Source organism: Cucurbita pepo, chromosome LG18, assembly GCF_002806865.2.
Source record: "Cucurbita pepo subsp. pepo cultivar mu-cu-16 chromosome LG18, ASM280686v2, whole genome shotgun sequence".
Classification (NCBI taxonomy): domain Eukaryota; kingdom Viridiplantae; phylum Streptophyta; class Magnoliopsida; order Cucurbitales; family Cucurbitaceae; genus Cucurbita; species Cucurbita pepo.
Window position 1 is genome coordinate 7,709,776 of NC_036655.1, and position 24,645 is coordinate 7,734,420.

At 37.7% G+C, this 24,645-nt stretch overlaps 6 protein-coding genes across 6 annotated transcripts; 2 read left to right on the top strand and 4 right to left on the bottom strand.

Moving 5' to 3' along the window:
• Positions 1-22: 22 nt before the first annotated feature.
• LOC111780225 (rac-like GTP-binding protein ARAC8) lies at positions 23-2,610 on the bottom strand. The gene is made up of 8 exons (XM_023660565.1): positions 2,264-2,610; positions 1,913-2,000; positions 1,721-1,830; positions 1,581-1,644; positions 735-799; positions 551-616; positions 335-429; positions 23-241 (listed from the first exon to the last, which is right to left on the bottom strand). Exons 1-8 carry the CDS (start codon positions 2,366-2,368, stop codon positions 202-204), a joined length of 633 nt encoding a protein of 210 aa, XP_023516333.1. The 5' UTR covers positions 2,369-2,610; the 3' UTR covers positions 23-201.
• Positions 2,611-3,691: 1,081 nt separating this feature from the next.
• LOC111780226 (ubiquitin-conjugating enzyme E2-23 kDa-like) lies at positions 3,692-6,726 on the top strand. Its single transcript, XM_023660566.1, has 7 exons — positions 3,692-3,911; positions 4,868-4,940; positions 5,432-5,511; positions 5,753-5,867; positions 5,948-6,000; positions 6,113-6,241; positions 6,320-6,726. The coding sequence occupies exons 2-7, from the start codon at positions 4,897-4,899 to the stop codon at positions 6,457-6,459; spliced, it is 561 nt and encodes a 186-aa protein (XP_023516334.1). The 5' UTR covers positions 3,692-3,911; positions 4,868-4,896; the 3' UTR covers positions 6,460-6,726.
• Positions 6,727-6,917: 191 nt separating this feature from the next.
• Positions 6,918-10,763, top strand: LOC111780221 (RNA-dependent RNA polymerase 2). Its single transcript, XM_023660559.1, has 4 exons — positions 6,918-7,588; positions 7,683-9,583; positions 9,661-9,811; positions 9,903-10,763. The coding sequence occupies exons 1-4, from the start codon at positions 7,055-7,057 to the stop codon at positions 10,680-10,682; spliced, it is 3,366 nt and encodes a 1,121-aa protein (XP_023516327.1). The 5' UTR covers positions 6,918-7,054; the 3' UTR covers positions 10,683-10,763.
• Positions 10,764-11,177: 414 nt separating this feature from the next.
• LOC111780229 lies at positions 11,178-12,399 on the bottom strand. Its single transcript, XM_023660570.1, has one exon. The coding sequence runs from the start codon at positions 12,014-12,016 to the stop codon at positions 11,501-11,503; it is 516 nt and encodes a 171-aa protein (XP_023516338.1). The 5' UTR covers positions 12,017-12,399; the 3' UTR covers positions 11,178-11,500.
• Positions 12,400-13,482: 1,083 nt separating this feature from the next.
• Positions 13,483-17,386, bottom strand: LOC111780223 (probable alpha,alpha-trehalose-phosphate synthase [UDP-forming] 9; the record flags this gene model as incomplete). Its single annotated transcript, XM_023660560.1, is given in 3 exon segments — positions 13,483-14,283; positions 14,373-14,646; positions 14,749-17,386. Coding segments are annotated over 3 exon segments (2,565 nt in total). The 3' UTR covers positions 13,483-13,956.
• A 5,013-nt stretch (positions 17,387-22,399) lies between these two features.
• Positions 22,400-24,464, bottom strand: LOC111779999 (spermidine synthase 1-like). The gene is made up of 9 exons (XM_023660230.1): positions 24,223-24,464; positions 24,030-24,106; positions 23,688-23,810; positions 23,498-23,602; positions 23,346-23,418; positions 23,185-23,256; positions 22,906-23,101; positions 22,656-22,785; positions 22,400-22,567 (listed from the first exon to the last, which is right to left on the bottom strand). The coding sequence occupies exons 1-9, from the start codon at positions 24,422-24,424 to the stop codon at positions 22,493-22,495; spliced, it is 1,053 nt and encodes a 350-aa protein (XP_023515998.1). The 5' UTR covers positions 24,425-24,464; the 3' UTR covers positions 22,400-22,492.
• Between the last annotated feature and the right edge of the window lie 181 nt (positions 24,465-24,645).

Genomic DNA, 24,645 nt, shown 5'->3' on the forward strand with positions numbered 1-24,645 from the left:
TAGGAGTATACTAAATGCCAAATGGAGAGAGAAACCATGAGTTTACGCCATTATATCCTTCCCCAAAATAATTGTATACAAAGGAGCAACTAAAAGAACGATAAAGAGAATTACAGCTACTCATATTACAAGCCAATTTACTCCTAGCTTTGCTTCACTTTCCCCAAACAACCCTCTGTTGTTTTGCTATATAAGCTGCTCTCAACTTTGCCTTGTAGGGTTCCTTCCACAAAATACGTTTCTGCGTCCAAAAAACCCAAGCATAAGTCGAACAGCCATATAAATGTACGTACTTGGGCTTAAGAGGGATTGATAAGAAGATAAGAGAACTCACAGCAGACACCCACGCTGTGGCCTTTTCTTTTCTTTCTGTTTCTGTGGTGGCTTGATAACCATCCTTATTGCTGCATCAAACACTGCTTTCACATTCTGCAATACCAATTAAACAATCCAAGTCGAACCGCATGAACACTAATCCTAAGTTCTATGTTAATTATAATAGCTCACGAATTTGCAACATGTAAGGTAAAGAATGTTGTGAAGTGAGTACCTGCTGTGTTTTTGAGCTGCATTCGATGTAATATGTGGCACCAATTTGTTTACGGAGTTCCTCACCCTGATTTGATTGAACCATCAATATTAAGAGTTAAAATTCATCATAACCATGAGGTAAAAGCAAGCAGTGTAGTTTCCTACTCTCCCCTCCGAGCATATCGAACTAGAAAAACAATCACCTGCGAAGTGGTTACGGGCACCAATCCGGGATGATCAGCCAAATAGAATTTGTCCTCTCGAAGATCTAAGCAACGAGAACGATCACAAGTTAATCCAAGATTGTTGCATTTAATTGATAGAATGTACGGTATGGAAACACAATAAATCATTTGCATCAATAACTTAAGAACGAAGAGTAAGAACTTTGTGATGGTAAGTGCATATGAAAATGAGTTTGGTGTCAAAAGGTATTAAACAATCAGCTAAAACAGAGCCAATGGAGCATAAAAGAGTATCTACCAAGAACCCAACTACCTCTCCTCTTTAAATGGCCGTGCTTAGCTGCACTGCACCTGCACCTGCACCTGCTATCTGAATTATTATTTGGCCCCCTCCAAACATTTTAACTCGTCTGCAAGTACATAGGCTGGTCCTCCTCTCAATAATTCTAACCATTGAAAGCATCACCTCTTTATAAATATCTACCCCATCCCACAAACAAACAACATCCTAACACTAGATCGAAGAGACGACAACGTTCTTCTCTGATTAAGTATCATTCCATTCGGAGGCCTGAACCAGGACCTTGGTCTAAACTCTAAACTCTAAACTCGCATCCAAAACCACAAGGGCCCGCCCTTCGGAAGGCATTCTAAACAAAGACAAGGGGGGTTCTTGTCAATGACTTTCCTGTTTGCAAGCATGCCTACTTTAGTCAACCTCTTCTCCACTCCTACCTCCTTTTCAACAAATAAAGGAGATAAAATTTGCTTTGGTTATATCTAAATCTACTTCATTTCAACTACTTAGACTAAACAAAGGAAGTTTGAAACAAATGCACTAATATCAGAAAGAAGATGGCCTACCCAATTTGGTGCCAACCAACACCACCGGGACTCCAGGTGCGTAATGTTGAAGCTCCGGAATCCACTAACCATGAGACATTCCAAGTTACAAACGTAAAGATGATAGAGCTTAGGAAAAGAAAAGGCTTAGATTTAGTCACCTTCTTAAGTACATTTTCGTAGCTCGCCCGGCTAACCAACGATAAGGCAAGGATGAAAACATCAGCTCCTCTGTAGCTCAATGGCCTTAACCTATTGTAATCTTCTTGACCTGTATGGCATTACAACCAAAGCCAAGTTTTAGAGTCTAAAATTCAAGGCTTCAATTAAAGCAAGCAACAAAGAGGGTGTACCGGCTGTATCCCATAGGCCTAAATTGACGGTGGTGCCTTCCACCACCACATTGGCACTGAAGTTATCAAACACCGTGGGTATGTAATCCTGATAACACACAATTGATTATGTTTTCTGTTGGAAAAAACACAGGCAATTATGATCATAACACCAAGGCAGGAGAGGAAGCAAGAACCATTTTGAATTAGAATACAAGAAAGTAAAAGAAAGCCTCAAGAAGAAGAACTGCAGGGGAATTGGAATTGGAGCACAAAGTTGATTAGCAGTACAAGATTAGAAGATGAAACTACAGAACAAAAAGAACCCAGAAAGGAGATGAATGTTTTGATTAAAAGAAGAACAGAACATACAGTGGGGAATTTGTTATTGGTATAGCATATGAGCATGCAGGTCTTCCCCACAGCCCCATCTCCGACGGTGACGCACTTGATGAACCTTGAAGCACTGGAAGCCATTGAAGAAACCAAAACCCAGATGGGAACAACAATTCGAGAGAGAGAGAGAGAGAGATAAAGAAGAAGAGGAAAGGAAAAAAGGGTCGCAACAGAGAGAGAGAGAGAGCAGTAAATCACATGAATCTCACTTATTCACTCTCCCCTTCCTTCCCCGTTGTTTTCATCAACAACAGACACCCTTTTGGGTTTCATTACCCAATCAAAAGGCTTCTAGTTCCTACAAACAAACCCCATTATGCTTCTTCCACCTATGAGATAAGTTCAAATCTTGAAGGGTTTTTAGGTTTATAATTTTTTTTTTTTTTTTTAAATTGTTTTACATCTCTTAATATATATATATAAAAGTAGGGATGTGAGCTATTTTGTATTATTGGTATTAAAATTAATTTGAAGGCTAAAAAGGTGAGTCTACGAACAACTAATTTTCAAAATTATTGGGAACTTTCGGTTGAAGAAATAAGTAAAGATTAAGTAAACATAATAACTATGCCTCACCAGAATTAAAAGGAAAAAAATAATAATTTTTTTTAATAATAATAAAAAAAAGGATTAATCATGCAAATGTGGCCCTTTGGATGAGTTGTGTTGCCAAAGTTTTGATTTTTGTTTTCATTTAAAATTATACCTGGTCTGGGCTCCGCGGGAGAATTTTGGGCCAACTTCAAAACCCTAAATTGGTTGTGGAATATGGATCAATCAGATTCAGGCCCTTGGACTTGGAGGATTTCTTCAAGGATCAGCAGTGTTACATCCATGGATTTCAACCATTTCTGATCCTCATTAAGCAACCTCCCAAGTAGTCAGGTTCCGCCGCCGTGCTAGAGCCCATCCTCCGCTATTCTTCTTCTTATAGCATCTGGGTCGGCGGTCGGCCGTCGATGATTGCATGTTTCGAAGTTGATCTGGCCGGAGAGCTGCCGATTCAAATAATCTCTTGCATTGGTTCAATGTAAAAGATCGACCTTCCTCTAAATATTAGAGACAAAAATTTGGGCTAAAGTTGGGCTGGAAATGATGGGCTTAAAATGTAAAATTGAAAAAGCAAGTACTTTAATTCAAAATTTGGGAATAGTGCTTATGCGTTGCATAAATCATGGGCATCTTGCTTTATTCCATGGCATCATGGCTAACACATAATGTTGCCATAATGGGTAGAGATGGATGGAGGTTATGGTTGACAGTGAAGCCTTGGACGGCCATGCCAAAACCTGGATAGGCGGAAGCAAAAGGAAAGCCCCCACTTTCAAACTCCCAGAAAGCCGATGGGGTCCGAAATGGCAATGGTTTTGTTATGTTATGACAGTGAAATTGAGGCCATAACCCCACAAAGCAGAGGAACCTTTACCTTGCCTTGCCACGTAGTTGCCTCCTTTTTCCAACATCTGCACCGTCTCGATTCCTCCTCCCCCAATTTCATTCTCTTCTCTATAAATCTTCCCTTTCCCCCCTTCCTCATTTCCGGTCGGTTCACGGGACTCTCCGTTACCCACTTCAATTCAAGCATCGTCCTGTGAAACGGGCTTCCTTCTCTGCTTCTTCTAAGGTACTTTCATACCAATTTACACAGATCTTCACATTTCTTGCTCTTGAATCTTCTTCTTCTTCTTGCGTTGCTTAACTTATGAGGGGTTCCTGTTTTAAATGAGATCCTGCAAATTGGGTCTGTTAGTGGAGGATATGATCTAGCATTCTAGTTGCCCTTTGTCGTTGTGATTAGCATTCATACCCACCAGCCATTTCCTTGTCTGATCATATGCTGATCACCCACCAGGCCTTTTATATTTCATTTTATTAGCTCTCGGATTGATGTTTGCGCATGAACATCAGAAGCAGGTTTGTTTTGGATTGGAGATGCATCATTTTGAATGATATCAGATCCTTTTCTGCCATTTGTTGAAACTGGTTACTTACTTCCACTATCTCTCCAGATTTTCATGTGTAAACTTCCTAGCACATGGATGCCCTGTACTATTTATTGTTCATGAGGCAACCAAATCCATATGAACAAAGATCTGCAAATCTTGGATGCTTTCATTTGCCGTTCCTTTTGTTTCGAAGCATGTAGAAATATATAGACATATGACTATCTGTATCAACTTTCCAGATCATAACGTTGCTGATACTTTGTCAAAAAGTTTTCAAATCTCTTTTTAATATACAATCAGGCAAGTAGAACCTTGAGGTTGTCTGTATTTGTGTATGGGTTGATTCACTGCTCGGGTTAGGCGAAAGCTCGGCCATAGCTGTTGAGGATTATTGGGAGCGAGTCCCACGTTGGTTAATTTAGTGGAAGATCATGGGTTTATAAGTGATGAATACTATCTCCATGGGTACGAGGCCTTTTGGGGAAGCCCAAAACAAAGCCATGAGAGCTTATGCTCAAAGTGGACAATATCGTACCATTGTGGAGAGCTGCCCCGAGTCTTTTTCACTTCATTTCTTCTAAAAAGTGTACTCTAGTAGTAACTTCTAATGTTCAAGCATATGGGTTTGTGGCAGATTTTGGAAGTGCAGCTCGCTCGTTCACGATGTCATCTCCAAGCAAAAGGAGAGAAATGGATGTCATGAAATTGTAAGATAGATACCCTTGTTATTTATCAACATTTCCTATTCCTATTTGAGTCATTCGTTATTGTGATTGTTCTATATGGTCTTTGCGGATGACTTTTTATGAGCCTTTCGACAACCAAGGAGATGCTATGTTGAATATGAAAATGATTTACTTACTAGTACTGCAATAGGTTAGAGGAAAGTAACACGTGTTAACGATGCTCACGAAGTTCTTCTATTCCACGTTTTACCTGCAAAAAGAATATCAAAGTTTTGTAGACAATCATATGAAGCTAGTTAAGTTCCATGGTGTGTGTTTATAGTCCTTGAACACAGTGATGATTGTAGTGAGCTGTAACCGAGAGTGACCATGGCAGCAAAAGTAGTGCTTGTCGTGTTGTTGCTATGCTAACTAGAAAACATATTGATCATGCTCGCCTAGAACTGGCCCAGCATTGTGGTGATTTCAATAGGTGCGCTATCTCTTACGTTACGTTGGCTTGTGTTGTCCAGGATGATGAGTGACTACAATGTGGAGATGATAAATGATGGACTAAATGAATTCAATGTGGACTTCCATGGTCCCAAACAAAGTATTGCTCGACTTTCACCTCTGTCCAATATGATGCATTTCGTAGTCGTTCTTGTTTGGCAGTCTAAACCGAATTCGTTTATGTTATTTGGAGTCTCCTGAAAATTTATCCTTGAAATGAGGTGTTTTTCCACTGCTTTCCTGTGTAATTCATGGACACTGTTTCACTTAAGAGGTGCAGCCTGTTCCTAGAGAGTATTAATCCATGAAGTAAGTTAAGTATCCTTGATTGATCCTTGCAGGCTTATACGAAACTGGCGTTTGGAAAATTCGTGTCGAGCTTCCTGATGCATATCCATATAAGTCTCCTTCGATCGGTTTCGTGAACAAGATCTTCCACCCAAATGTTGATGAACTGTAAGGAATTGTATTTTCCTTTTTAAACAAACCATCAAATGGTATCACCTATTATTCTTACCCAAGTATTTAACCTGCAGATCTGGTTCTGTGTGCTTGGATGTGATTAACCAGTCTTGGAGTCCGATGTTCGGTAACTACCCGTCGCCCCCATCCTCGCTAAACCTCAGTATTTTGTGCTTATCTGTTCTGTACTGAGACTCATGGTTGTGTTGATTCTTACCTCTTTCTTTTGGGGTTTGCAGATCTTTTAAACGTTTTCGAGGTTTTTCTTCCTCAGCTTCTCCTTTATCCGAATCCTTCAGACCCGCTTAACGGCGACGCAGCATCGCTTATGATGAAGGATCGGAAACAGTATGATGAGAAAGTTAAAGGTAAATCTTTCTCACTGTGTTAACAAAACTTTGATGAATTATAACTCAATTTCAATATCAACGTCCATGTGGGTACAGAGTACTGTGAACGATTCGCGAAGAAGGAGAATGACATTAAATGCACATCAGAAGACGAGAGTGAAGAGGATGAAATGAGCGATAACGAAAGTGGTTCAAGCGACGACGACGACGACGTTGCTGGACATGCCGATCCCTAACGGGAAGTGAAGGCAAGGCAAGGCTAGGCATTATATGATATCAATGATTTCTTCTTCTCCATTTAGCAGCAGCTACTGGATTTCGATGTTCGGGTTTCTATGTTTTGACTGGTTTGTATGATTATAGTATCGAAAATGGCGAACCTAAGTGTTAGATTATTAGTAGATTTTCATTCAAATGTACGAGCAGACAGTCCAGTAGGGGACAAAGATTAAAGCAGCAACCTTACAATACTTTTATCAGTTAATCAAATAGACTTCATACGACATATGTATACATATACACACACACACATATATATATACACACACATATATATATATATACACACACACATATATATATATCTATAATTATTTGGTGTCTGAACTTTTTGAAAAAAAGTTAAAAAATTGAACAAAATTTGAAGGCTAAACTTGTAATTTCACTTGTTAAATAAAAACTAATGTGAAAAAGAAAAAACAAAAAGGGAGGGAAGAAAGGAACGCTGGGCGCATCGACAGACACTCCCCCGAGTCCCGGCGTTTCTTCCTCCCAAGCATCACTTCGCCATTAAATTTGTTGAAGGGCTGTCGGCGCGACCATCTTCCGGCAATGGGTCAGCCGAAGAGATCCACCTTAAGGGTCTCAAACGTTCCTGAATCCGCCGTTGCCGAAGACCTCTTGACCTTTCTCAAGTCCAAATTGGGTCCCGACTCCGTCTTCGCCATCGAAATCTTCACCGAGCGAAAGAACTGGAAATCGCGCGGCTCTGGTCGCGTACAGTTCACCACACTCGAGGCCAAATCCAAAGCCCAGTCCCTCTCCGTTCAAAACAACCTCGTCTTCAACACCCACAACCTGAGATTCTCCGAGACCAACGATGACATTATTGTGAGGCCAATACACGCCAGAAACAGGACCGAGAACGGGGTTTTGCATGTGGGTTTTATGCTGAAAGAGGATCACATGAGTGTTTTGGAGTCTTGGGAAGGTGTAAAAGCTTGGATTATGCCGGAGAGGAGGAGGGTGGAGTTCTGGATATGGCACGAAGACGAGTGCTATAAGCTTGAAGTGATGTTTGAGGAAATTCTCGAAACTACTGGATATTGTTTGGGAGATGAGAAATTGAACGCACTTCTCCTAAAGGTAAATTCCCACAATGACTATGGCGATGATTTGATTTGTATGCCCGCGTTTCACTAAATCTCACGATGAATCAAATTGTTGTTTGTTCTTGCAGCTCAAATATGCGCCGAGAATATATAAAAGGATTTCTGGATCAAACATGGCTTCCAAATTCAGCAGCAGTCGCTACCGTCTATGCAAAGAAGAACATGATTATCTTTGGATTCGGACAACAGAGTTTTCTTCTCTGAGATCAATAGGTCAGTCCACTTCCTTTTGTTGGGAAGTTGAAGAAGATTTGCAGGCTTCAGATATCTTTTCTAGTTTCCCACTTTACAGGGAAACTCCAAAAGATATTACGTTAGAGGATGGTGGAGAATTTGGCTCTACCTCAGAGGCTGTTCCTCTGATAAAATCTGGGTTAGTTTCTAATCTAGCTTATGAGCTTCAATATCAGCTCAATTCCTTAGTTCATATGCAGAAAATTAGCCTTGCTGCAGCCAGCAATGATCTGATTGAATTCCTTAGCACTTTAGGTACTGACACTGCGTTGAATATACTTCAAAGGTTACATCAGCTGAAGTTCATATGTTATGATCCCTTGTCGTTTCTAAAGACCCAATTACATGTTCTAAAAAGGAACTGCAAAGTTCTTCCTTCGTTGTCTCAAAAGAGGTTGTCGAATAATGTGATGAACTGCTATAGAGTTCTTGTTACACCATCAAGAATTTATTGTTTGGGACCTGAGCTTGAAACTTCTAATTATGTTGTGAAAAACTTTGCATCATATGCTTCTGATTTTATGAGGGTTACTTTTGTTGAAGAGGACTGGAGTAAGCTTCCTGCAGGTGCCGTTACCACGAGTATACAGCGTGGCTTACTCTCGAAACCTTATAGAACTGAAATCTATCACCGAATAGTTAGTATTCTTCGAAATGGAATTGTTATTGGAGCCAAAAGGTTTGAGTTCTTGGCCTTCTCAGCTAGTCAACTCCGATCGAACTCTGTTTGGATGTTTGCTTCGAGCGACAACTTGAAAGCAGAAGAAATTAGACAGTGGATGGGCTGCTTTGAAAAGATTCGTAGTATCTCCAAATGTGCAGCTAGGATGGGTCAATTGTTCAGTTCTTCCACTCAAACTCTTGTTGTTCCTACCCAAGATGTTGAGATTATACCCGATATCGAAGTGAATTCTGATGGTATTGACTACTGCTTCTCAGATGGTATCGGAAAAATTTCGCTTTCATTTGCAAGGCAAGTAGCTGACAAGTGTGGATTGACTCATATCCCTTCAGCATTTCAAATTCGATATGGTGGATACAAAGGTGTCATTGCTGTGGATCGTAATTCCTTTCGTAAACTATCTTTGCGTGATAGCATGCTTAAATTCGAATCAAAGAACAAGATGCTCAATGTTACCAAGTGCAGCGACTCCATGCCTTGCTATCTAAATCGAGAGATCGTTACTCTTTTGTCAACTTTGGGAGTGAAGGACGAAAGCTTCGAGGCACTGCAGCAAGAGCAACTACATCTTCTAAGGAGAATGCTGACGGATAAAGTCGCTGCTTTGAACGTCTTGGAAAATCTGAACGGTGCTGATTCTAATAACATTCTGGTGCAGATGTTAAACCACGGGTACGAGCCTAATATTGAACCGTACCTCTCAATGATGCTTCAAGCACACTATTGGAACCTGTTTTCTGATTTAAGAAGTAGATGTAGAATATTTGTTCCAAAGGGCCGGATCCTCCTAGGCTGCTTGGATGAAACTGGTATATTAAACTATGGCCAAGTTTATGCCTGCATAACCTTGACAAAATCCGAGCTTCGGGACAGGAACCAGAACTACTTCCATAAGATAGACGAGACGAAATCTATATTGCTCGGGAAGGTAGTTGTTACAAAAAATCCATGTCTTCATCCAGGAGATGTAAGGGTTCTTGAAGCTATTTTCCATGTAGAACTAGAGGAGAAGGGATTGGTGGACTGTCTTATATTTCCTCAGAAAGGAGAAAGGTACACTTTTTTTGTAGGCTTCATAAACATAGCTAAAATTTATTCAATACTCTGCCACTGTTGAATCTTTTTTGCAGGCCACATACAAATGAATGTTCTGGTGGTGATCTTGATGGAGATTTATATTTCATAAGTTGGGACGAGAATCTGATTCCGCCCAAAACCGAAGCACCGATGGACTATACGGGACGGAGGCCACGTATAATGGATCACGATGTAACACTAGAGGTATATGAAATTATCAAATATGCATATTATGCAATTTGAAATTCAAAACAGAAATTGATCCTCTGGTTTGTTGAATCATTGAAATTTTCAGGAAATTCAGAAGTTTTTTGTTGATTATATGATCAACGACACATTAGGTGCCATTTCGACTGCACATTTAGTTCATGCAGACCGTGAACCGAAAAAAGCCCTAAGCTCAAAATGTTTAGAGCTGGCTGCACTGCACTCAATGGCAGTCGATTATGCAAAAACCGGAGCGCCAGCGGAGATGCCTCGAGTTTTAAAACCTAGGGAGTTTCCAGATTTTATGGAGAGATTTGATAAACCAATGTACAAATCCAATAATGTACTAGGAAAACTCTACAGGGCTGCGGTTAAGACGATGGAGCAAGAAAGGTCAAGACTTGTGTGGACAGAGGAGACTGCTAGAGCAATTTATGATCATGATCTTGAAGTGGATGGCTTCGAAGCTTTCCTTGAAACAGCTGAAAGTTTCAAAGTCATGTACATTGAAAAAATGAGCATTTTGATGAACTACTATGGGGCAGAGTTTGAAGATGAGATATTGATGGGCGATCTTCGAAGTCGAGCATCGTATTTACAACGTGACAATCGCAAGTACGGCGATATGAAGGATCGGATCTTGCTTTCAGTTAAGTGTGTACGTAAGGAGGCCAAAGAATGGTTCGAGAATAGCTGCGCCCCACATGAACACAAGATGATGGCTTCTGCATGGTATCATGTAACTTATCACCCTTCTTACTTCAAACAAGATATGTTCTACTTTAGCTTCCCATGGATTGTACATGATGTTTTACTCAACATAAAGGCAATGAACTCCAAAAGACGTGAAGCAGAAAAGAACTTGTAGCCTACCTGTTTGTAACCCAAACATATCATTAAGCTTCCATCTTTCTTCAGCAATAACAATTTCCTTGGTCCTTTTTGTTTCCTTTGACCTCCCACGTTAGACTAATTAAGGGGTTAATCATAGGTTTATAAATTCATCTCCAATGGTACGAGATCTTTTAGGAAAACCAAAATCAAAATCATGAGAGTTTATGCTCAAAGTGGACAATATCATACTATTATGGAAGGTTGAGGTTCCTAACATGGTATCAAAGTCTATGTCTTTAACTTAGCTATGTCAATAGAATCCTCGAATGTCGGAGAAATGGTGTACTTTATGGTGTACTTTATTCGATGACTCTGAAGAAGGGTCGAGACAATTCGAGAGGTTTGACATGCCACCTAACATTTAAAACTACAAACTTGAGCCACATCTGAAAACACCTTAAATCTGAGTATTGTGCCTTCCACAAAAACCCAATCTCATTGCGGAACGGTGAAAAGGAGGGGAAGAAAGTGTCAAACATAGCCCACTATTCAATACATATACAAACATTATACAGCTTTTTATTACACCCACTTCAGACAAGCAAGTCCCCAAATCAATATTATTATATACTATGAGGACATAATTTATATAAAAGAATATATTCTTTTTGGGAAGAAAAAAAAAAAACCCTCTAATTGAAACGTATTGAAACGTATTTACTTCTGAGAGTAAAAAAAGGAGGAGAAATCTACTGGGGGAGGTGATGGGCCGACGATGTCACATGTCACCTAGCTCAATGTTGGATAATAACAGCACTAAACACGGCGTATTTTAGTAGAATCAACGCACCTTTACGCGACGGTAGATATATCCTTCCCAGTGGCTCCTCCGGTCTTCAACGGCGTCGGTATTGAAGCGTAACGAGCAGAGAAGTTCCGATACCCATTGAAGTCGTCATTATCGTCGTCCAATTCCCCAATCTGCCTCGAACCTTCATCAAAATTCATAGCGTAACTCAGGGGATCGTATTGAAATTTCCCAGGCCTACCAGCAGCAGCAGCACCACCACCACCACTACCGTTCCGATTCCGGTTAAATCGGCGAATGAAAGTCTTCCATCTCGGTCCAGCGACTATCTCAGACCACTCTCGGATCTTCAAAATAACCCTAACGCCTCGCGCCCACCAGCGCCCCTCGCTGTGAACCTGCGACGCCCTAATTCTCTCCCACCATGATGGCCCGACGGCTACCGCACGGCGAGATTCCAAGCACGATAACCGGAAACAGCCGCACCTGGTGGTCGGCAACAAAGAATTGGAACTATCCGCTTCGCAAGGAGGAGGCTCTTCTGCATCTGGATACGCCATTATCGAACTGTACCGATGGGTTCTGTCAGCAGTCCTATGCGCCACAATCAAAATGAAACTGAAACCAGCTTTGACGTGTGTGACCGGCCACTTCCGGTCACCAAAACGGATTTGAAGCGACTAACCGATCCAAATACCACCGGGAGTAACCATTCATTCGAGTTTATCTAGAGACGTTGGAGCGGTTGTTTGGAGGGAAGCGGGGATTCTAATCCGGTGTTCCAAGAGTAGGATAAAGGTGGGACCGATGCTTCGTTGTACCCAATCACTAAATCAAGATGGGTCCCACTTTTTAATCCGACATGTCGTCATCCATTTCGCACTGACTTATCGTCCTTGCTAGCTGGTAGGTAGCTTACATTAACAACTTCGAGCGACAGGACGTTTTGTTGTTGTATGCATTGTATATTTCTTTTAAACATTTTGCATAAGTTATTTTCGAAAATGATTTCATTTCTAAAAAATATTATTGAATGTTTTTTTTTTTTTCTTCTCATTATTATGTAATAGACTATATATTCAAACAAATGGAAAATCTTACTTATTATATACAAACAAATCCTAAAAATTAATAAAAAATGAAAAAATCTCGTAATTAAATATATATATATATATATATATATATATTTTGTACGGAAGAGATTAGGGACTAAATTTATAATTAAAAAAATAAGAATAAAATTAGCTTAAAAAGAAAAGAAAAGAAAAGAAAGGTGAGAGACTTACTGAAAGCATCACCAACTTTCAAGGGTCCCCACAGGCAGGCCTTGGAGCCTTTGTGTTGGGTTGAAGCAATCAACAAGGAGAATACACCTTCAACAAACAAATCATTGCATTCTTATTATAATAATTCAAACACTAAGTAATAATCACAAACACAAATAATGAACTTCAACTATGAAACAATTTGGTAGTTGTTCCGATTGTGAATCCCACTCCACCAACCACTTTCATGATACAAAAATATGTTCATACTTGATTCAATAGTAGGATTATTACTGCATTTCAAGAAATCATTTCAGTATGACGATGTGTTTTTTTAATATCGAATCTGCATCTATTCAGATTTTGAACAAAAAAAAAAACAGCGAGAAGAAGATGTTCCGTAACGAGAAACCATGGAAACGATTTAAGGGAGAATAATGAATGCGCTACCAAACTGAAATCAAGAACACAGAGACGCTCCAGCAAAATCGATGGAAAAAGCGATTCATAAAAAAAGGAAGAGAAGGAACTTCAAAAGTGAGGAACAAATCCCTCCCCCGAGCGATGGAGAGGGCAAAGTCAATCGTCATTATTCATTTCCAACAGAAAATCGTGAAGAAACGAGAGGAAGTCGGGTTCTTCGATGAATGGGAAATTCAATGTCCCGCCAATTTTTGAGCAAAAATGAACAAGGATTTCTTATATAGAAAAGAATGGTTACCTGAAAGAACAATGAATCCTTGATTAATCAAAAGAAAGGCTTTGTAAGAACATGAAACCCTTTATAAAAAGAATGATTGTTCTGTAAGAACTAAACCAGTTCGTCAATTGTACAAAGCTATGGCTAATTATAATTTGTATCTGAAACCTGTTCTTCACTATATCTGTCAAAAAGAAAAAAAGAAATAATAATAAATAAAGAAGAAAAACAACTTTATACCATTCCTAGGTTCCAATGGCGATCTTGTTCTCTGCTACTCTCGAATCCGGGAGAAGGCGAAGAACGAGTATCGTGAAAGCAGTTATTTACACCACCAAACCAACTTAACTCTACCCAAGCAATTATCTTCCTGAATATGAATCCGTTGGCACCAGTGACTGTGGCGAAGAATCGGGTATAACCGAAACAAGCCCGACTCCGTAGAGGTTGGAATAAGAAAATCAAGTGAAACAAACCTTCCCAACGTGACAACTCTTGCTTAATGCACGTGCAAGGACGGATTGGATCTTCGGCATCAAACATCATCCTCGAACAAAACAGGAGTTTCAAAACTCGATCTCAGTTTACGGCTACTAGAACAGTTGGCCAGGCTTTGAAGCAAGGTCAAAACGTCTGCGGTATCGTCTAAATAGTATTTGGCTTTGCTAGGCTTTTGTCCCACAGTACAGGCAAATATCATCGGGGGCGTAGCAAGGGATAAGCTATAGCTTCTACTCAATATGCTCTCGAACATATCTTCATCGGATCGATCGTCTCCAATGCACATCACAAAGTCGGGTGCTTTATCAGAATTGACCATTGTGGAAAGAACTCTTTCAGCAACTAATCCTTTAGTCACACCCTGCAAACAATGACACAGTAGCAGTGATGACGACAATTGCTCAGCCTCCACGAGATGACAAGGAAAAGGTGAGCCGAAGCAGTAAATACCTGTGGTTTTACTTCGACGATCTGCTGGCCTCTTTTGACAACTACGGGTTCGTTAGCAAGGACGTTTTCAAGGTGGTCCAAGAGCTCCATGGCCTGACACGAACCAAAATAAGGATCGGCGTCTTGATAGTGCCATACCAAGGCACTATCCTTGGTCTCTATGTATGAACCATCGGTTGCCTCAGTGTATAGGTTCATCACAGGTTCTGCAATCCTTTTCCAGTCAAAGTTTTCAGCCAATGGACTAACTTCCCAATCAGAGTCCCTATTCCACCTACAAATAAATCAAGACCCCATATGAGAATCAAACCTGTTTGATTCGACTAAACGAAATAAGATTACATGAAGAATGTAATTGGTAGGTTAAATTTGATACCTCAAGTAGTACCCGTGTTCAGCGGCAATACCTAGATTCTTACACGAATCGAACCATGAACCGAGGGAAACTTTCCCCCTGCCACTAACAATAAACACAGTGTTCTTTGGATCCGTGCAAAGGTTGTTGATGATAGAAATGACTTCAGGTGATGGGGATTTGACCACCAAAGTTTCGGAAACCACAGTTCCATCATAATCCAAAAATATCGCTCTCCTAGAAGCGTTTCGATATGCAGAGCCAATATGTTCAATGGAAAGCTTCCTGAAACTTGGAGAAAGTGACAAAATTCTGAAACTTAAACCTAAACCAATGCCCCAGCAACGTTTGCTGTAGTGTTCTTGGCATGCTCGCTCCAAATCATGCAAGAAACTGCGAGCCCAGTAAGCAACATCGTGAGAGCTAACGTATCTGTAATGCTTTTCGTGCCTCAGTTGCTTCTCTAAAGCAGGCATGGTGACAGCTGCATAAAGTGCATCAGCTACAGCGTCAAAATCCCAGGGGTTTACCCTGACCGCACCACTTAGGGACGGTGAACAACCTATAAATTCCGACACGACAATCGTGCTGGTACGAGGTGAACTCAGGGAGACTTCCAAGACTTTATCCATTTTTGAAGTTCCCTGTCGACAAACAATGTACTCATATGGAACTAAGTTCATACCATCCCTGAGAGCATTTACAATGCAGCACTCCGCTGATACGTAATATGCAATCTTCTCGTGAGGAGGAATAGGATGATCAATCAAGATTACAGGTTGATAGCCCGGACAACCAAAAACCTTGTTAATCCTTTCGGTTATCTCATAAGTTTCTCTTTTTGCTTCTTGTACATCATTCCCATTGCTCCGTGCTGGATTTAGAATTTGCACCAGAACGACATTGCCTCGTAACTCTGGATGCTGTCTCAAGAGCTGCTCCATAGCTAATAACTTCAGACCTATACCTTTAAATATGTCTATGTCATCAACACCAAGAATAAGTTTCTTTCCTTGGAGATTTTCTTTGATTTCCTTGACCTTGATTGAAGTCTGTGGTTGGTCTAATGCAAATTCAAGTCGACCCATATGAACCCCAACAGGCAAAATCTTGATGTATATTGTACGGCCAAAATACTCGAGCGTGAGATACCCTCGTTTAGATTCATACTCCAAACCAAGCAGTCTACTACAACAAGATAGGAAGTGGCGAGCGTAATCAAATGTATGGAAACCTATTAGGTCTGCATTAAGTAACGCTCTCAGAATCTCATCTCTAACAGGAAGAGTTCGGTATATTTCCGATGAAGGAAACGGACTATGAAGGAAGAATCCGAGCTTGATTCGACTGTAGCGTTTTCTCAAAAAAGTAGGGAGAACCATAAGGTGGTAGTCATGAATCCAGACATAATCTTTTTCTAGATTGATTACCTCCATAACTTTATCGGCAAACCTTTTGTTAGCCGAAAGATATGCTTGCCAAAGACGTCGATCAAAGCGGGATCCATGGTAAGGGGAAATCGGCATCATGTAATGAAAAAGTGGCCACAAATGTTGCTTACAGAATCCATGATAGAACTGTTTCTGAAGGTGCGTAGGAATGAAAGTCGGTGCACAGTTAAATTCCTCCAACAGTTTCTGAGAAATCTCGTCTTGCTCCCGGACATCAACATCGACCTTTAAAGACCCGACATATATAACATCTACATCAGGTGAGAATCCATCCTTCAGCTGAAGCAGAAGCGAATCCTCGTCAAAACTGAAGCTCCATTGCCCGGAATCTGTATCCTTCTTAGCATGAAGAGGAAGAAAATTTGCCACTATAATTTTTCTCCCTTGGCCCTTCGACGAGGAAACCTCCGAATCCTTATCGGAAAATATCCCGGAAGCAGTCAACACCCGTGGAACGGTTCTTGGTGTAGGAGGAAAATCCAACATATCCGAAGACGATAGCTCTAACAAACTCAAGCAAGAACTTGACAGCATGGCAGTAAACAATCAGATCGTTCCAATCGATTGATTACCGATCGACGTTACAAACACAGAATAATGAACAAAGTACTCCTGATTACCTACGAAGAACCTGAAGGAAAACAAAAATGTAGGAAAATCTCAAACCTTCATTGTTCTCTTAATGGTTGAAACAAAGAAGTCTCCTATATGTACTCATAACCACAGCCAGACAACTATGAAGATTAGCGTATAAAACATGTCTCATTTCAAGTTTCGAATCAATTGTTAAAGCACGAAATCAAGAACTTAACAACTCCATTATATTATCGTCTAAACAGCTCAACTAAACAGAAGAGATTATGGAAACCCTCTTGATATTTGAAGGGCTAACCATAAGAATCAATCCTCAAAAGGGCCAATTAGAATGCAGGAAGATCCAGAGGGGGGAAAAAAACGGATAAAGAACAAAAAAAAAATTGGTCGTTATCTGATCCAACTTTTTATAAATCTAAACCGACAAGATGAATTTAAAATTGAAACACAAGATAAGGACAAATGTCAAATGGAAATGCAGTTATCCTTATCCTTTAAGTTACTGAAATGTTGGGTAAAGGAAAGTATATAATAATTGCAATTCAGTTTCTTGTAATCGCTTTTAGGTTGAACAATAAACAAATCCCAAATGTTGGATTTCCAGATCATCCATCCATTCATTCATCTGTTTGTTTCCTTAAGAAGAGAGAAATCCAGGTAATGAAGAAAACGAAAAGAAGAACAGAACAGAGTACCTGAATGGAATGGAATGAAAACAAGACCACCTCTGGATTGATGGTTCCGTAGACGATCGATCGAGAAGAAGAGAAGCAACGAAGAATCGGGGAAAAGGGTGTGGGTAGGTGGAGGAGAGAAAGGGAATGGATTGAATCTAATTTGGAGGGGTTTCAGGGAAGCGGAAGAGAGGGAAGGGACGCGGCATTACAGAGAGAAGGAAGGAATAAGGAGGGGGAGAGGGAGGAGGAGGAGGACGGGTTTGGAAACTGAAATTCATGAGAGGGTTAGGTTGGAAAGTTGGAGAAGATTTGAGACAGATTTTGTGGGTAAGAAGAAAAAATGGAAATGGATAAAAGGGAATTAATGAAAAATATTTTATTTTATTTTATTTTATTTTATTAAAATTATTCATTTAGAGGTTCCGTTTGGGGATTTTTGTCAAAATGCATTCCTTTGTTCAACCAAGGAAGGTGGGTTTAAAGGATTCAGATTTAGACCCACAAAGTCAATAAAGAGATGAAGACCAACACAACCACCCTCTCCTACGTCCCCTTTTAATTACCATTATATCCTTTTTTTTTTTCTTTTTTATTATTTATTCTCAAACTATAAAAATTCGTTTCCATCTAAAAAAATTCTTTTTATCATATTTTAAACTAAAAATATGTAAACAATGTTTATGGGTCAAATTTTAAATTTTAAATTTTAAATTTGGGCATTAATGTTTATTTTATTGCTTTAAAAAACAAAAATTATTTTATTTTATTTTTACTTTTTGTTTCAATTGAATCCTTACTTACCATTACTAAACATTAATAAAATGGGCATACAAGAATTTAAAATTAATATTTTTTTATGGGTCAAAATTTTTAAATAATAAATCATTTTAGATTCAGTAAATTTCTACCTACCCATTCTTATGGAATAAGCAAGTTTTTAATTTAATGGATAAGTATTGGGTTTTTTTGGTCAAAATAAAATTTATAATAATGTTAATAAATAATCCAAATATTTAGATGCATACAGATAACTGTATTTATAATATATACAAGCAAATTAGAAAAATAAATAATCACTTTTATTTATAAATTATTATTATTATTATTATTAATTTTAAATAAAGTAGTCAAAAAATGCGGGAAATTGCGTTCACATTAGGGAGGAAGTTGCCGGGGAGAAGGGGAAATGAGTGAGATGGAAAAAAGACCGAAATGAGTCTATTTTAATTTTTTCAATAAAGTTTGAATTTTCCTTTTTTTTTTTTTTTTTAAATTAATTAATTAATTAATTAAAAATTATTTATTTTAAATATTTAAATTATTTATTTCTTTCATCATATCCTTCCAATGCTTGACCTCTGTTTGTTTCCCAAGAAAATAATATTAAAATTTTCTGTTCAAACCTTCAAACAAAGACCTGCCTAACCTTAATCCCTTTATTTCAACCTTTTTTCTTTTTAACATTTTTTTAAATAATTATAATTACCCATTTAGATACGTTAAGTTAAATATATTATTTAATTCTCAATATTCATCCCGTGTTGAAACATTATATATTTAAACGTTTTAAAGGTTTTTTACTCATTTTGTCATTTATATATTTATTTTCAAATTAATTAATATTTTGTTTTTTAAATTAATAAATTCACCAAGCTTAATGGATCCCACTGACACTAAACATGATTTTATCCATAATGTCGTATATATTTTAAATAAATTTAAATTAAAAAAAAAAGAAATGAGCTGGCAGGCGATTATGATGAGGTGGATGCAGCTCGTGAAATTTAAAAAAAAAAAAAAAAAAAAAAAATAGGTTGCCGGTAGCCAAACACGAGGCTACCCCAGTTTTCAGATTTAATTAATTTGGTTGGGAGGCGGCACGCGGCCGCTCGACCACGCGCATCCCACGCCATTTTACCAAACTATCCCTTTCATTCATAGTAATGATAGTAATCCTTCTCTCTTCACATGCATGGTTGAATAAATATGAAGACTTAGAGACTACGAATTCAAAATAGTCAAACTATCCCTTGATATTTGGGTCACATTGGAGCTAGTGTTAGACCAAAGTTAAGTAACCGACAATTTACATGTGTTATAGAGTGTTCGTAATCTCGAAAATTGCAATTATAGAGGATAGGATTATTAGTGTCATACTCGTTTATCTACATCCTAAGGATAAATGGTAAGTCCAAGTGGAACACTATTCTAATCAAGGCGTTTTCGATTTGGTAGGACACATGGGTGACACTAAACTTGACATATCAATAGTTTCGTAAGTCTAGACATCAGCTCAAGCTAACCACTTACAAATATTGTCTGTTTTTGCTTGTTACATATTGTCATCAGCCTCACAGTTTTATTTCTATACCCTTATAAGAAATGTTTTATTTCACTCTCCAATTGACATGGGACGCTTTGATACCATTTGTAACAGTTCAAGTCCATCAATAGTAAATAATGTATGTTTTAGTCATTTTTGTATTACAGTCATTCTTACCGTTTTAAAATAGGTATGCTGGAGAGAGGTTTCTTCGCCATTATCGAGAATGTTTTGTTTCTTGTCCAACTAATATGAGATCTCACATGAAAGATCGTGTTATAAATAAAGCATGATATGTAAATTTAAATTTTAAATTTTATTTTTTATTTTATTTAAAGGGAATTGAGAGATAAGAGAGAGTGGCAGAAAATGTAAATAAAAGGAAAAGAGAGGGTGGAATATGGAGGGAATTGGATGGGGATAGAATCTAAAGCGAAGGGGACAATGATCTTCGATGCCTTTTCCCCGCACTTCTCTCTCTTTGGAAATGTGAGATTATATAATCTCGTACGTCTTTTTTCACGCAACAAAAAAATCAAAAAAATAAAATAAAATAATAATAATAAAATAAAAGAAAAAACGCCATCCCTATCTCTATCCTCAAAGCAAATGCCACCCCTCCCCCACGTGGACCCACTCTCTCCATTACACGTAACTCTCCACCTCATTCTTACACGTCATTTTAGTACATACTCTCACCATAACCATTTAACACATCGTTAAATAATATTTTATTTATTAAAAAATAGTATGAAAAAAATATAAAACAACCTAGTACTATTAAATTGGCACTCTGCCCTAGATCAAATAAAGTAGAGATATATGAATAAACTGAAACTATAATCTAAAATAATAATAAAATTTAAATATAATGTACTTTGAAATAATTTTATGCATAATCTTATGTTATAATCTAAAATTTCTTAAAAACAAATCTTTTAAAATGTTTATTGGAAAAAAATCAGATGATTTATTTATTGGAAAAGAAAAAAGAAAGAAAGAAAGAGAGGAAAATGCGTGTATGATGGGATGCAAGGCGACCCCAATTAATATCTGTAAATTAATTAGGAAAAGAAATAAATTGGAAATATAATTAATAAATTAATTGAAAGGCAATAAAGCACGTGAAACGTGGAGCCCGTGTTATCCGGGAACGTTGTGGCGCGTGACAAGATTTGAGAAGCGAAAGCGCGTGGAGGAAACAGTAATGCCGTTTTGAATTTAATTTAAATTTGACTAAATAGGATTACGGAGAATCAATGCTTTTATTAAAAAATGGAATTTGGAGAGAAATTAGGTCTTCGGTCCTTATCCGTTAAAAGCAAGAAAGTGGGGCCCACCCCTTTTTGATTTGATGGGACAATCGAATGTTCCTCTCTTATCCTTTCTTCCCATGACGTGGCCTTTCTATTTCTCCTTTTTTATTAATTTATCCTTTAAATTTTAAATTTTTATTTTTCTATTTTAATTAAATTCTCAATATGTATATATACTTCCGGCTGCAGCCAGCGATATTATATTTTTTTGGGCTTTTTCATTTAGGTTTAGCTTTCCTTCAAGTTTTTAAAACACTTCAATTTACTTCCTTCCAGACCCAGTCCACCTTCTATGGGGTTCAACGTCCTTGCTGGTATATCACTTCATGTTCATTCCCTTCAGGGCTCAACCTTCTTACTGGCACATCGCTTCCTGACTCTGATACCATTTGTAACAGTCGAAGTCCGTTACTAGCAAATATTGTCATTTTTAGATTTTTTGTTTTGGGCTTTCTCTAAAAAAAAATAAAAAAAAATTAATTAATTAATATATATCTTTGATGACATAAATAAATAAATAAATAATATTTATTTTCTTCACCTAATTAAAAAAAATAAAAAAGCAAAATAAAAAATTTGAGGAAATTTATGTATTTAGTAAAGTTTAGAGATGGGTGGCGTTTTATGAAATGGAATAAAGAGAATTCCAAAGTATATATAGTGGTTGGTGATTGTGACATATAAAAAAGAAGGGTTTTTTAAATTCTTTACGTGCAATTATTGTCGACTTCCTATCAAAACCATTTTGTATTTATTAATATTATATTTGGCCTTTTAATTTTATCCACTACACAAACCAACTCATCTTAGCCGGGTAAATGGGCTTGATCCGGCCCATATTTTTAGGAGAACTGGGCCAAGAAGGTTGGGCCGGCCTCGAACCCACCAACCCAATTGCCGATTAGTCGGAGGATAATGATTTTATTATATAATTATCAGGGTTTAAAAAATGTCTTAGGATAATGATTTATTGATTTTAAATTTTAATTATTACATTTCTGTCAACCTTCTAATTATAATGTCCCTTTCATGTTGGGATAATTATTCGCTTTATTATTATTATTCTTTTGTTTTATGTAACTGTCTAAGTCTATATGTGGTATATATTGTTTGCTTTGACCAGTTATGCATCTCGGTCAACTCATAATTTTAAAACATGTCTATTGAAGAAAAGTTGTCATGTCTGTTGCGAGATGTTTATTAGAATGACCCGACAGACCGGAGTAATAGGAGTAATGGAAAAGTTGATGTAAATTACAAGTAAAGGATTATTAAGGGAACTTGCAAGCCAATCCCAATACCAAACAAAAGTAGTAATTAAGAAAAATAATGGGAAATCTCTCACAAAGTAAAAAAGATGAAGGACTAAATAGCAAAGTTGATGATCCAAAGGGAGTGGCAAATTCAAACATTTAAATTTGGATCCAACCCGTTCCCTTTTTTTGCAAATGATGGCAAGCAAAATGCAGCTGAGTGAACCTGAGAAAAAAAAAAAAAGTCGATGGTTCAATTTTTCACCCGTCATTCTCACACTGAAAGTAACAGAAAGATGAAAGAGGAAGCTTGCCTCTGAGTTGTAAAACTTCAGGGGTTTGGTAGCAACTCCAAAACTCCCGTTTGAGTCGATGGGATTGATCGGGTTTTTGAAGTCAACTTTGGGTCCTTGAGTCGAACAGAGCAAGAAACCGATTACCCCACTGACAAAACAAAACAAAACGACGCAACATTCATAAGATTTTCTTGTTTTTTGGAAAGGTTAACCCGAATAATAGATCAGAAGAAATGATTTGAATGGAAAAGGGAGTAGAGTTTGATGCCTGGGATAAGCAGGAACAATGGTCCAAGCATATTGAACTGAGCCTTTGAAGACTTGGTGGCATTTTGAGATCAACTTTTGAATGTCAAGACAATGAAACCAAAGGCTTTCTGCTTGAATACAAAGCACTCCTCCTGCCCTTAGTGCTCTTCCCACCATCTCAAACAACCTACTTCTCACGACTTCGTCATCGGGCTCTAACGAACCAAAATATTTACACTTTTACCCTCCAATTTTTACGAAAATAATATTAATAAATATAAGAGAAATATTATTGTACTGATTGGATCGAAGGCGTCCACTATGATTGCATCGTAAGTTCCTGGTGCAACGGAATTCAAAAATGCAATTCCTTCGAAACAAAAATACAATGGTTAGCTTTTTTCCATCCCAATAATAATAAAGAAAAAATATTAAAGAGTAAAAATAATCGAATCAAACCATCTATGATATGAACATTCACTCGAGAATCTTTATACCCAACTGCAATTTCTGGAAAAAATTTCTTGTACACCTGTAAAAACAGCCGTTATTCGATTAAATTATCGATCGATCCAAAATCTTAAACATATGAACAGATACAAATTTCTAACGTCAATGAGCATAGCGTCGATTTCACAAATATCAATTTGGTCAATGGAAGAATGCCTAGAAATTTCTCTTAGGATGCCACCATCTCCTCCCCCAATCACCAAAACCTGATCAAGAATAATATTTATTTATTTATTTATTTATTTATTAAAAATAAAAGAAAATAAAATAAAATAGAGTAAAGGAAATTACCTTTTTGGGGTTTGGAATAGAACAAAGAGGAAGATGGGTAATCATTTCTTGGTAAGCACATTCATCTTTCTCAGTGAGTTGGAGTGCTCCATCCAACACAAACACCTTTCCATATGCTGCTGACTGCATTTAATTAATTACCATTAAGCATGACCCTAATTAATTATTACTTTCTTTACCTTTTTCCCTAACTTTTAATTCACTATTTTCACATTAATTATCAATTGCCCGTTAATCTAAACATAACTCAGCCGGTCGTACTTTTATTGAAAAGGGTATTTTGGTAATTAGACATGCGTTAAGAGGTTCTCGGGTTTACACGAGTTTAAATTAGCAAAGTACCTGAAAAACCAACATGGATTGGTAATCAGATTTGCCTTGAAACAAAACCTTGTCCACCTTTAAGAAGTGTGCCTGTCCTGTATAAACAAACCATCCATAATATTTATTAAAAAGTTATCTAGATATTTGACTTATAATAAAATATGATAGATAGTAAACTATAATTGAGTACTAAATATCCTTTAACGCTAACCTGGCCATTGAGGACAGTGCTCAGAGAACCAACCAGGAATGCTGGGATGGTTGAGAGGTACACCATTGATGGAGTCATCTTCAACCTTTTCTGCAACTGCAAGATGAAGATGAGAGCCGCCATTGTTGAAAGCTTCCTCCTTTTGCTGCTTAAACAACAGTTTATCTGCAAAAGAAACAACCCCATTTGCTTCCATCGCCATTGAACAAAAAAGCTGCTTTTTTTTGTTTTTTTTTTTCCTAGTTTTCTTCAAACTCTGTCTTAAAAATTTAGGCTTTGGGATTGGGTTTTAGGGTTTATATAGAATCAAATTTGGTGCCAAAAAAGTGGGCCTTTACCAAATCTTCCCCATGTTTTCATAATAGAAATCTATATATATATATATATATATATATATATATATATATATATATATATATATAT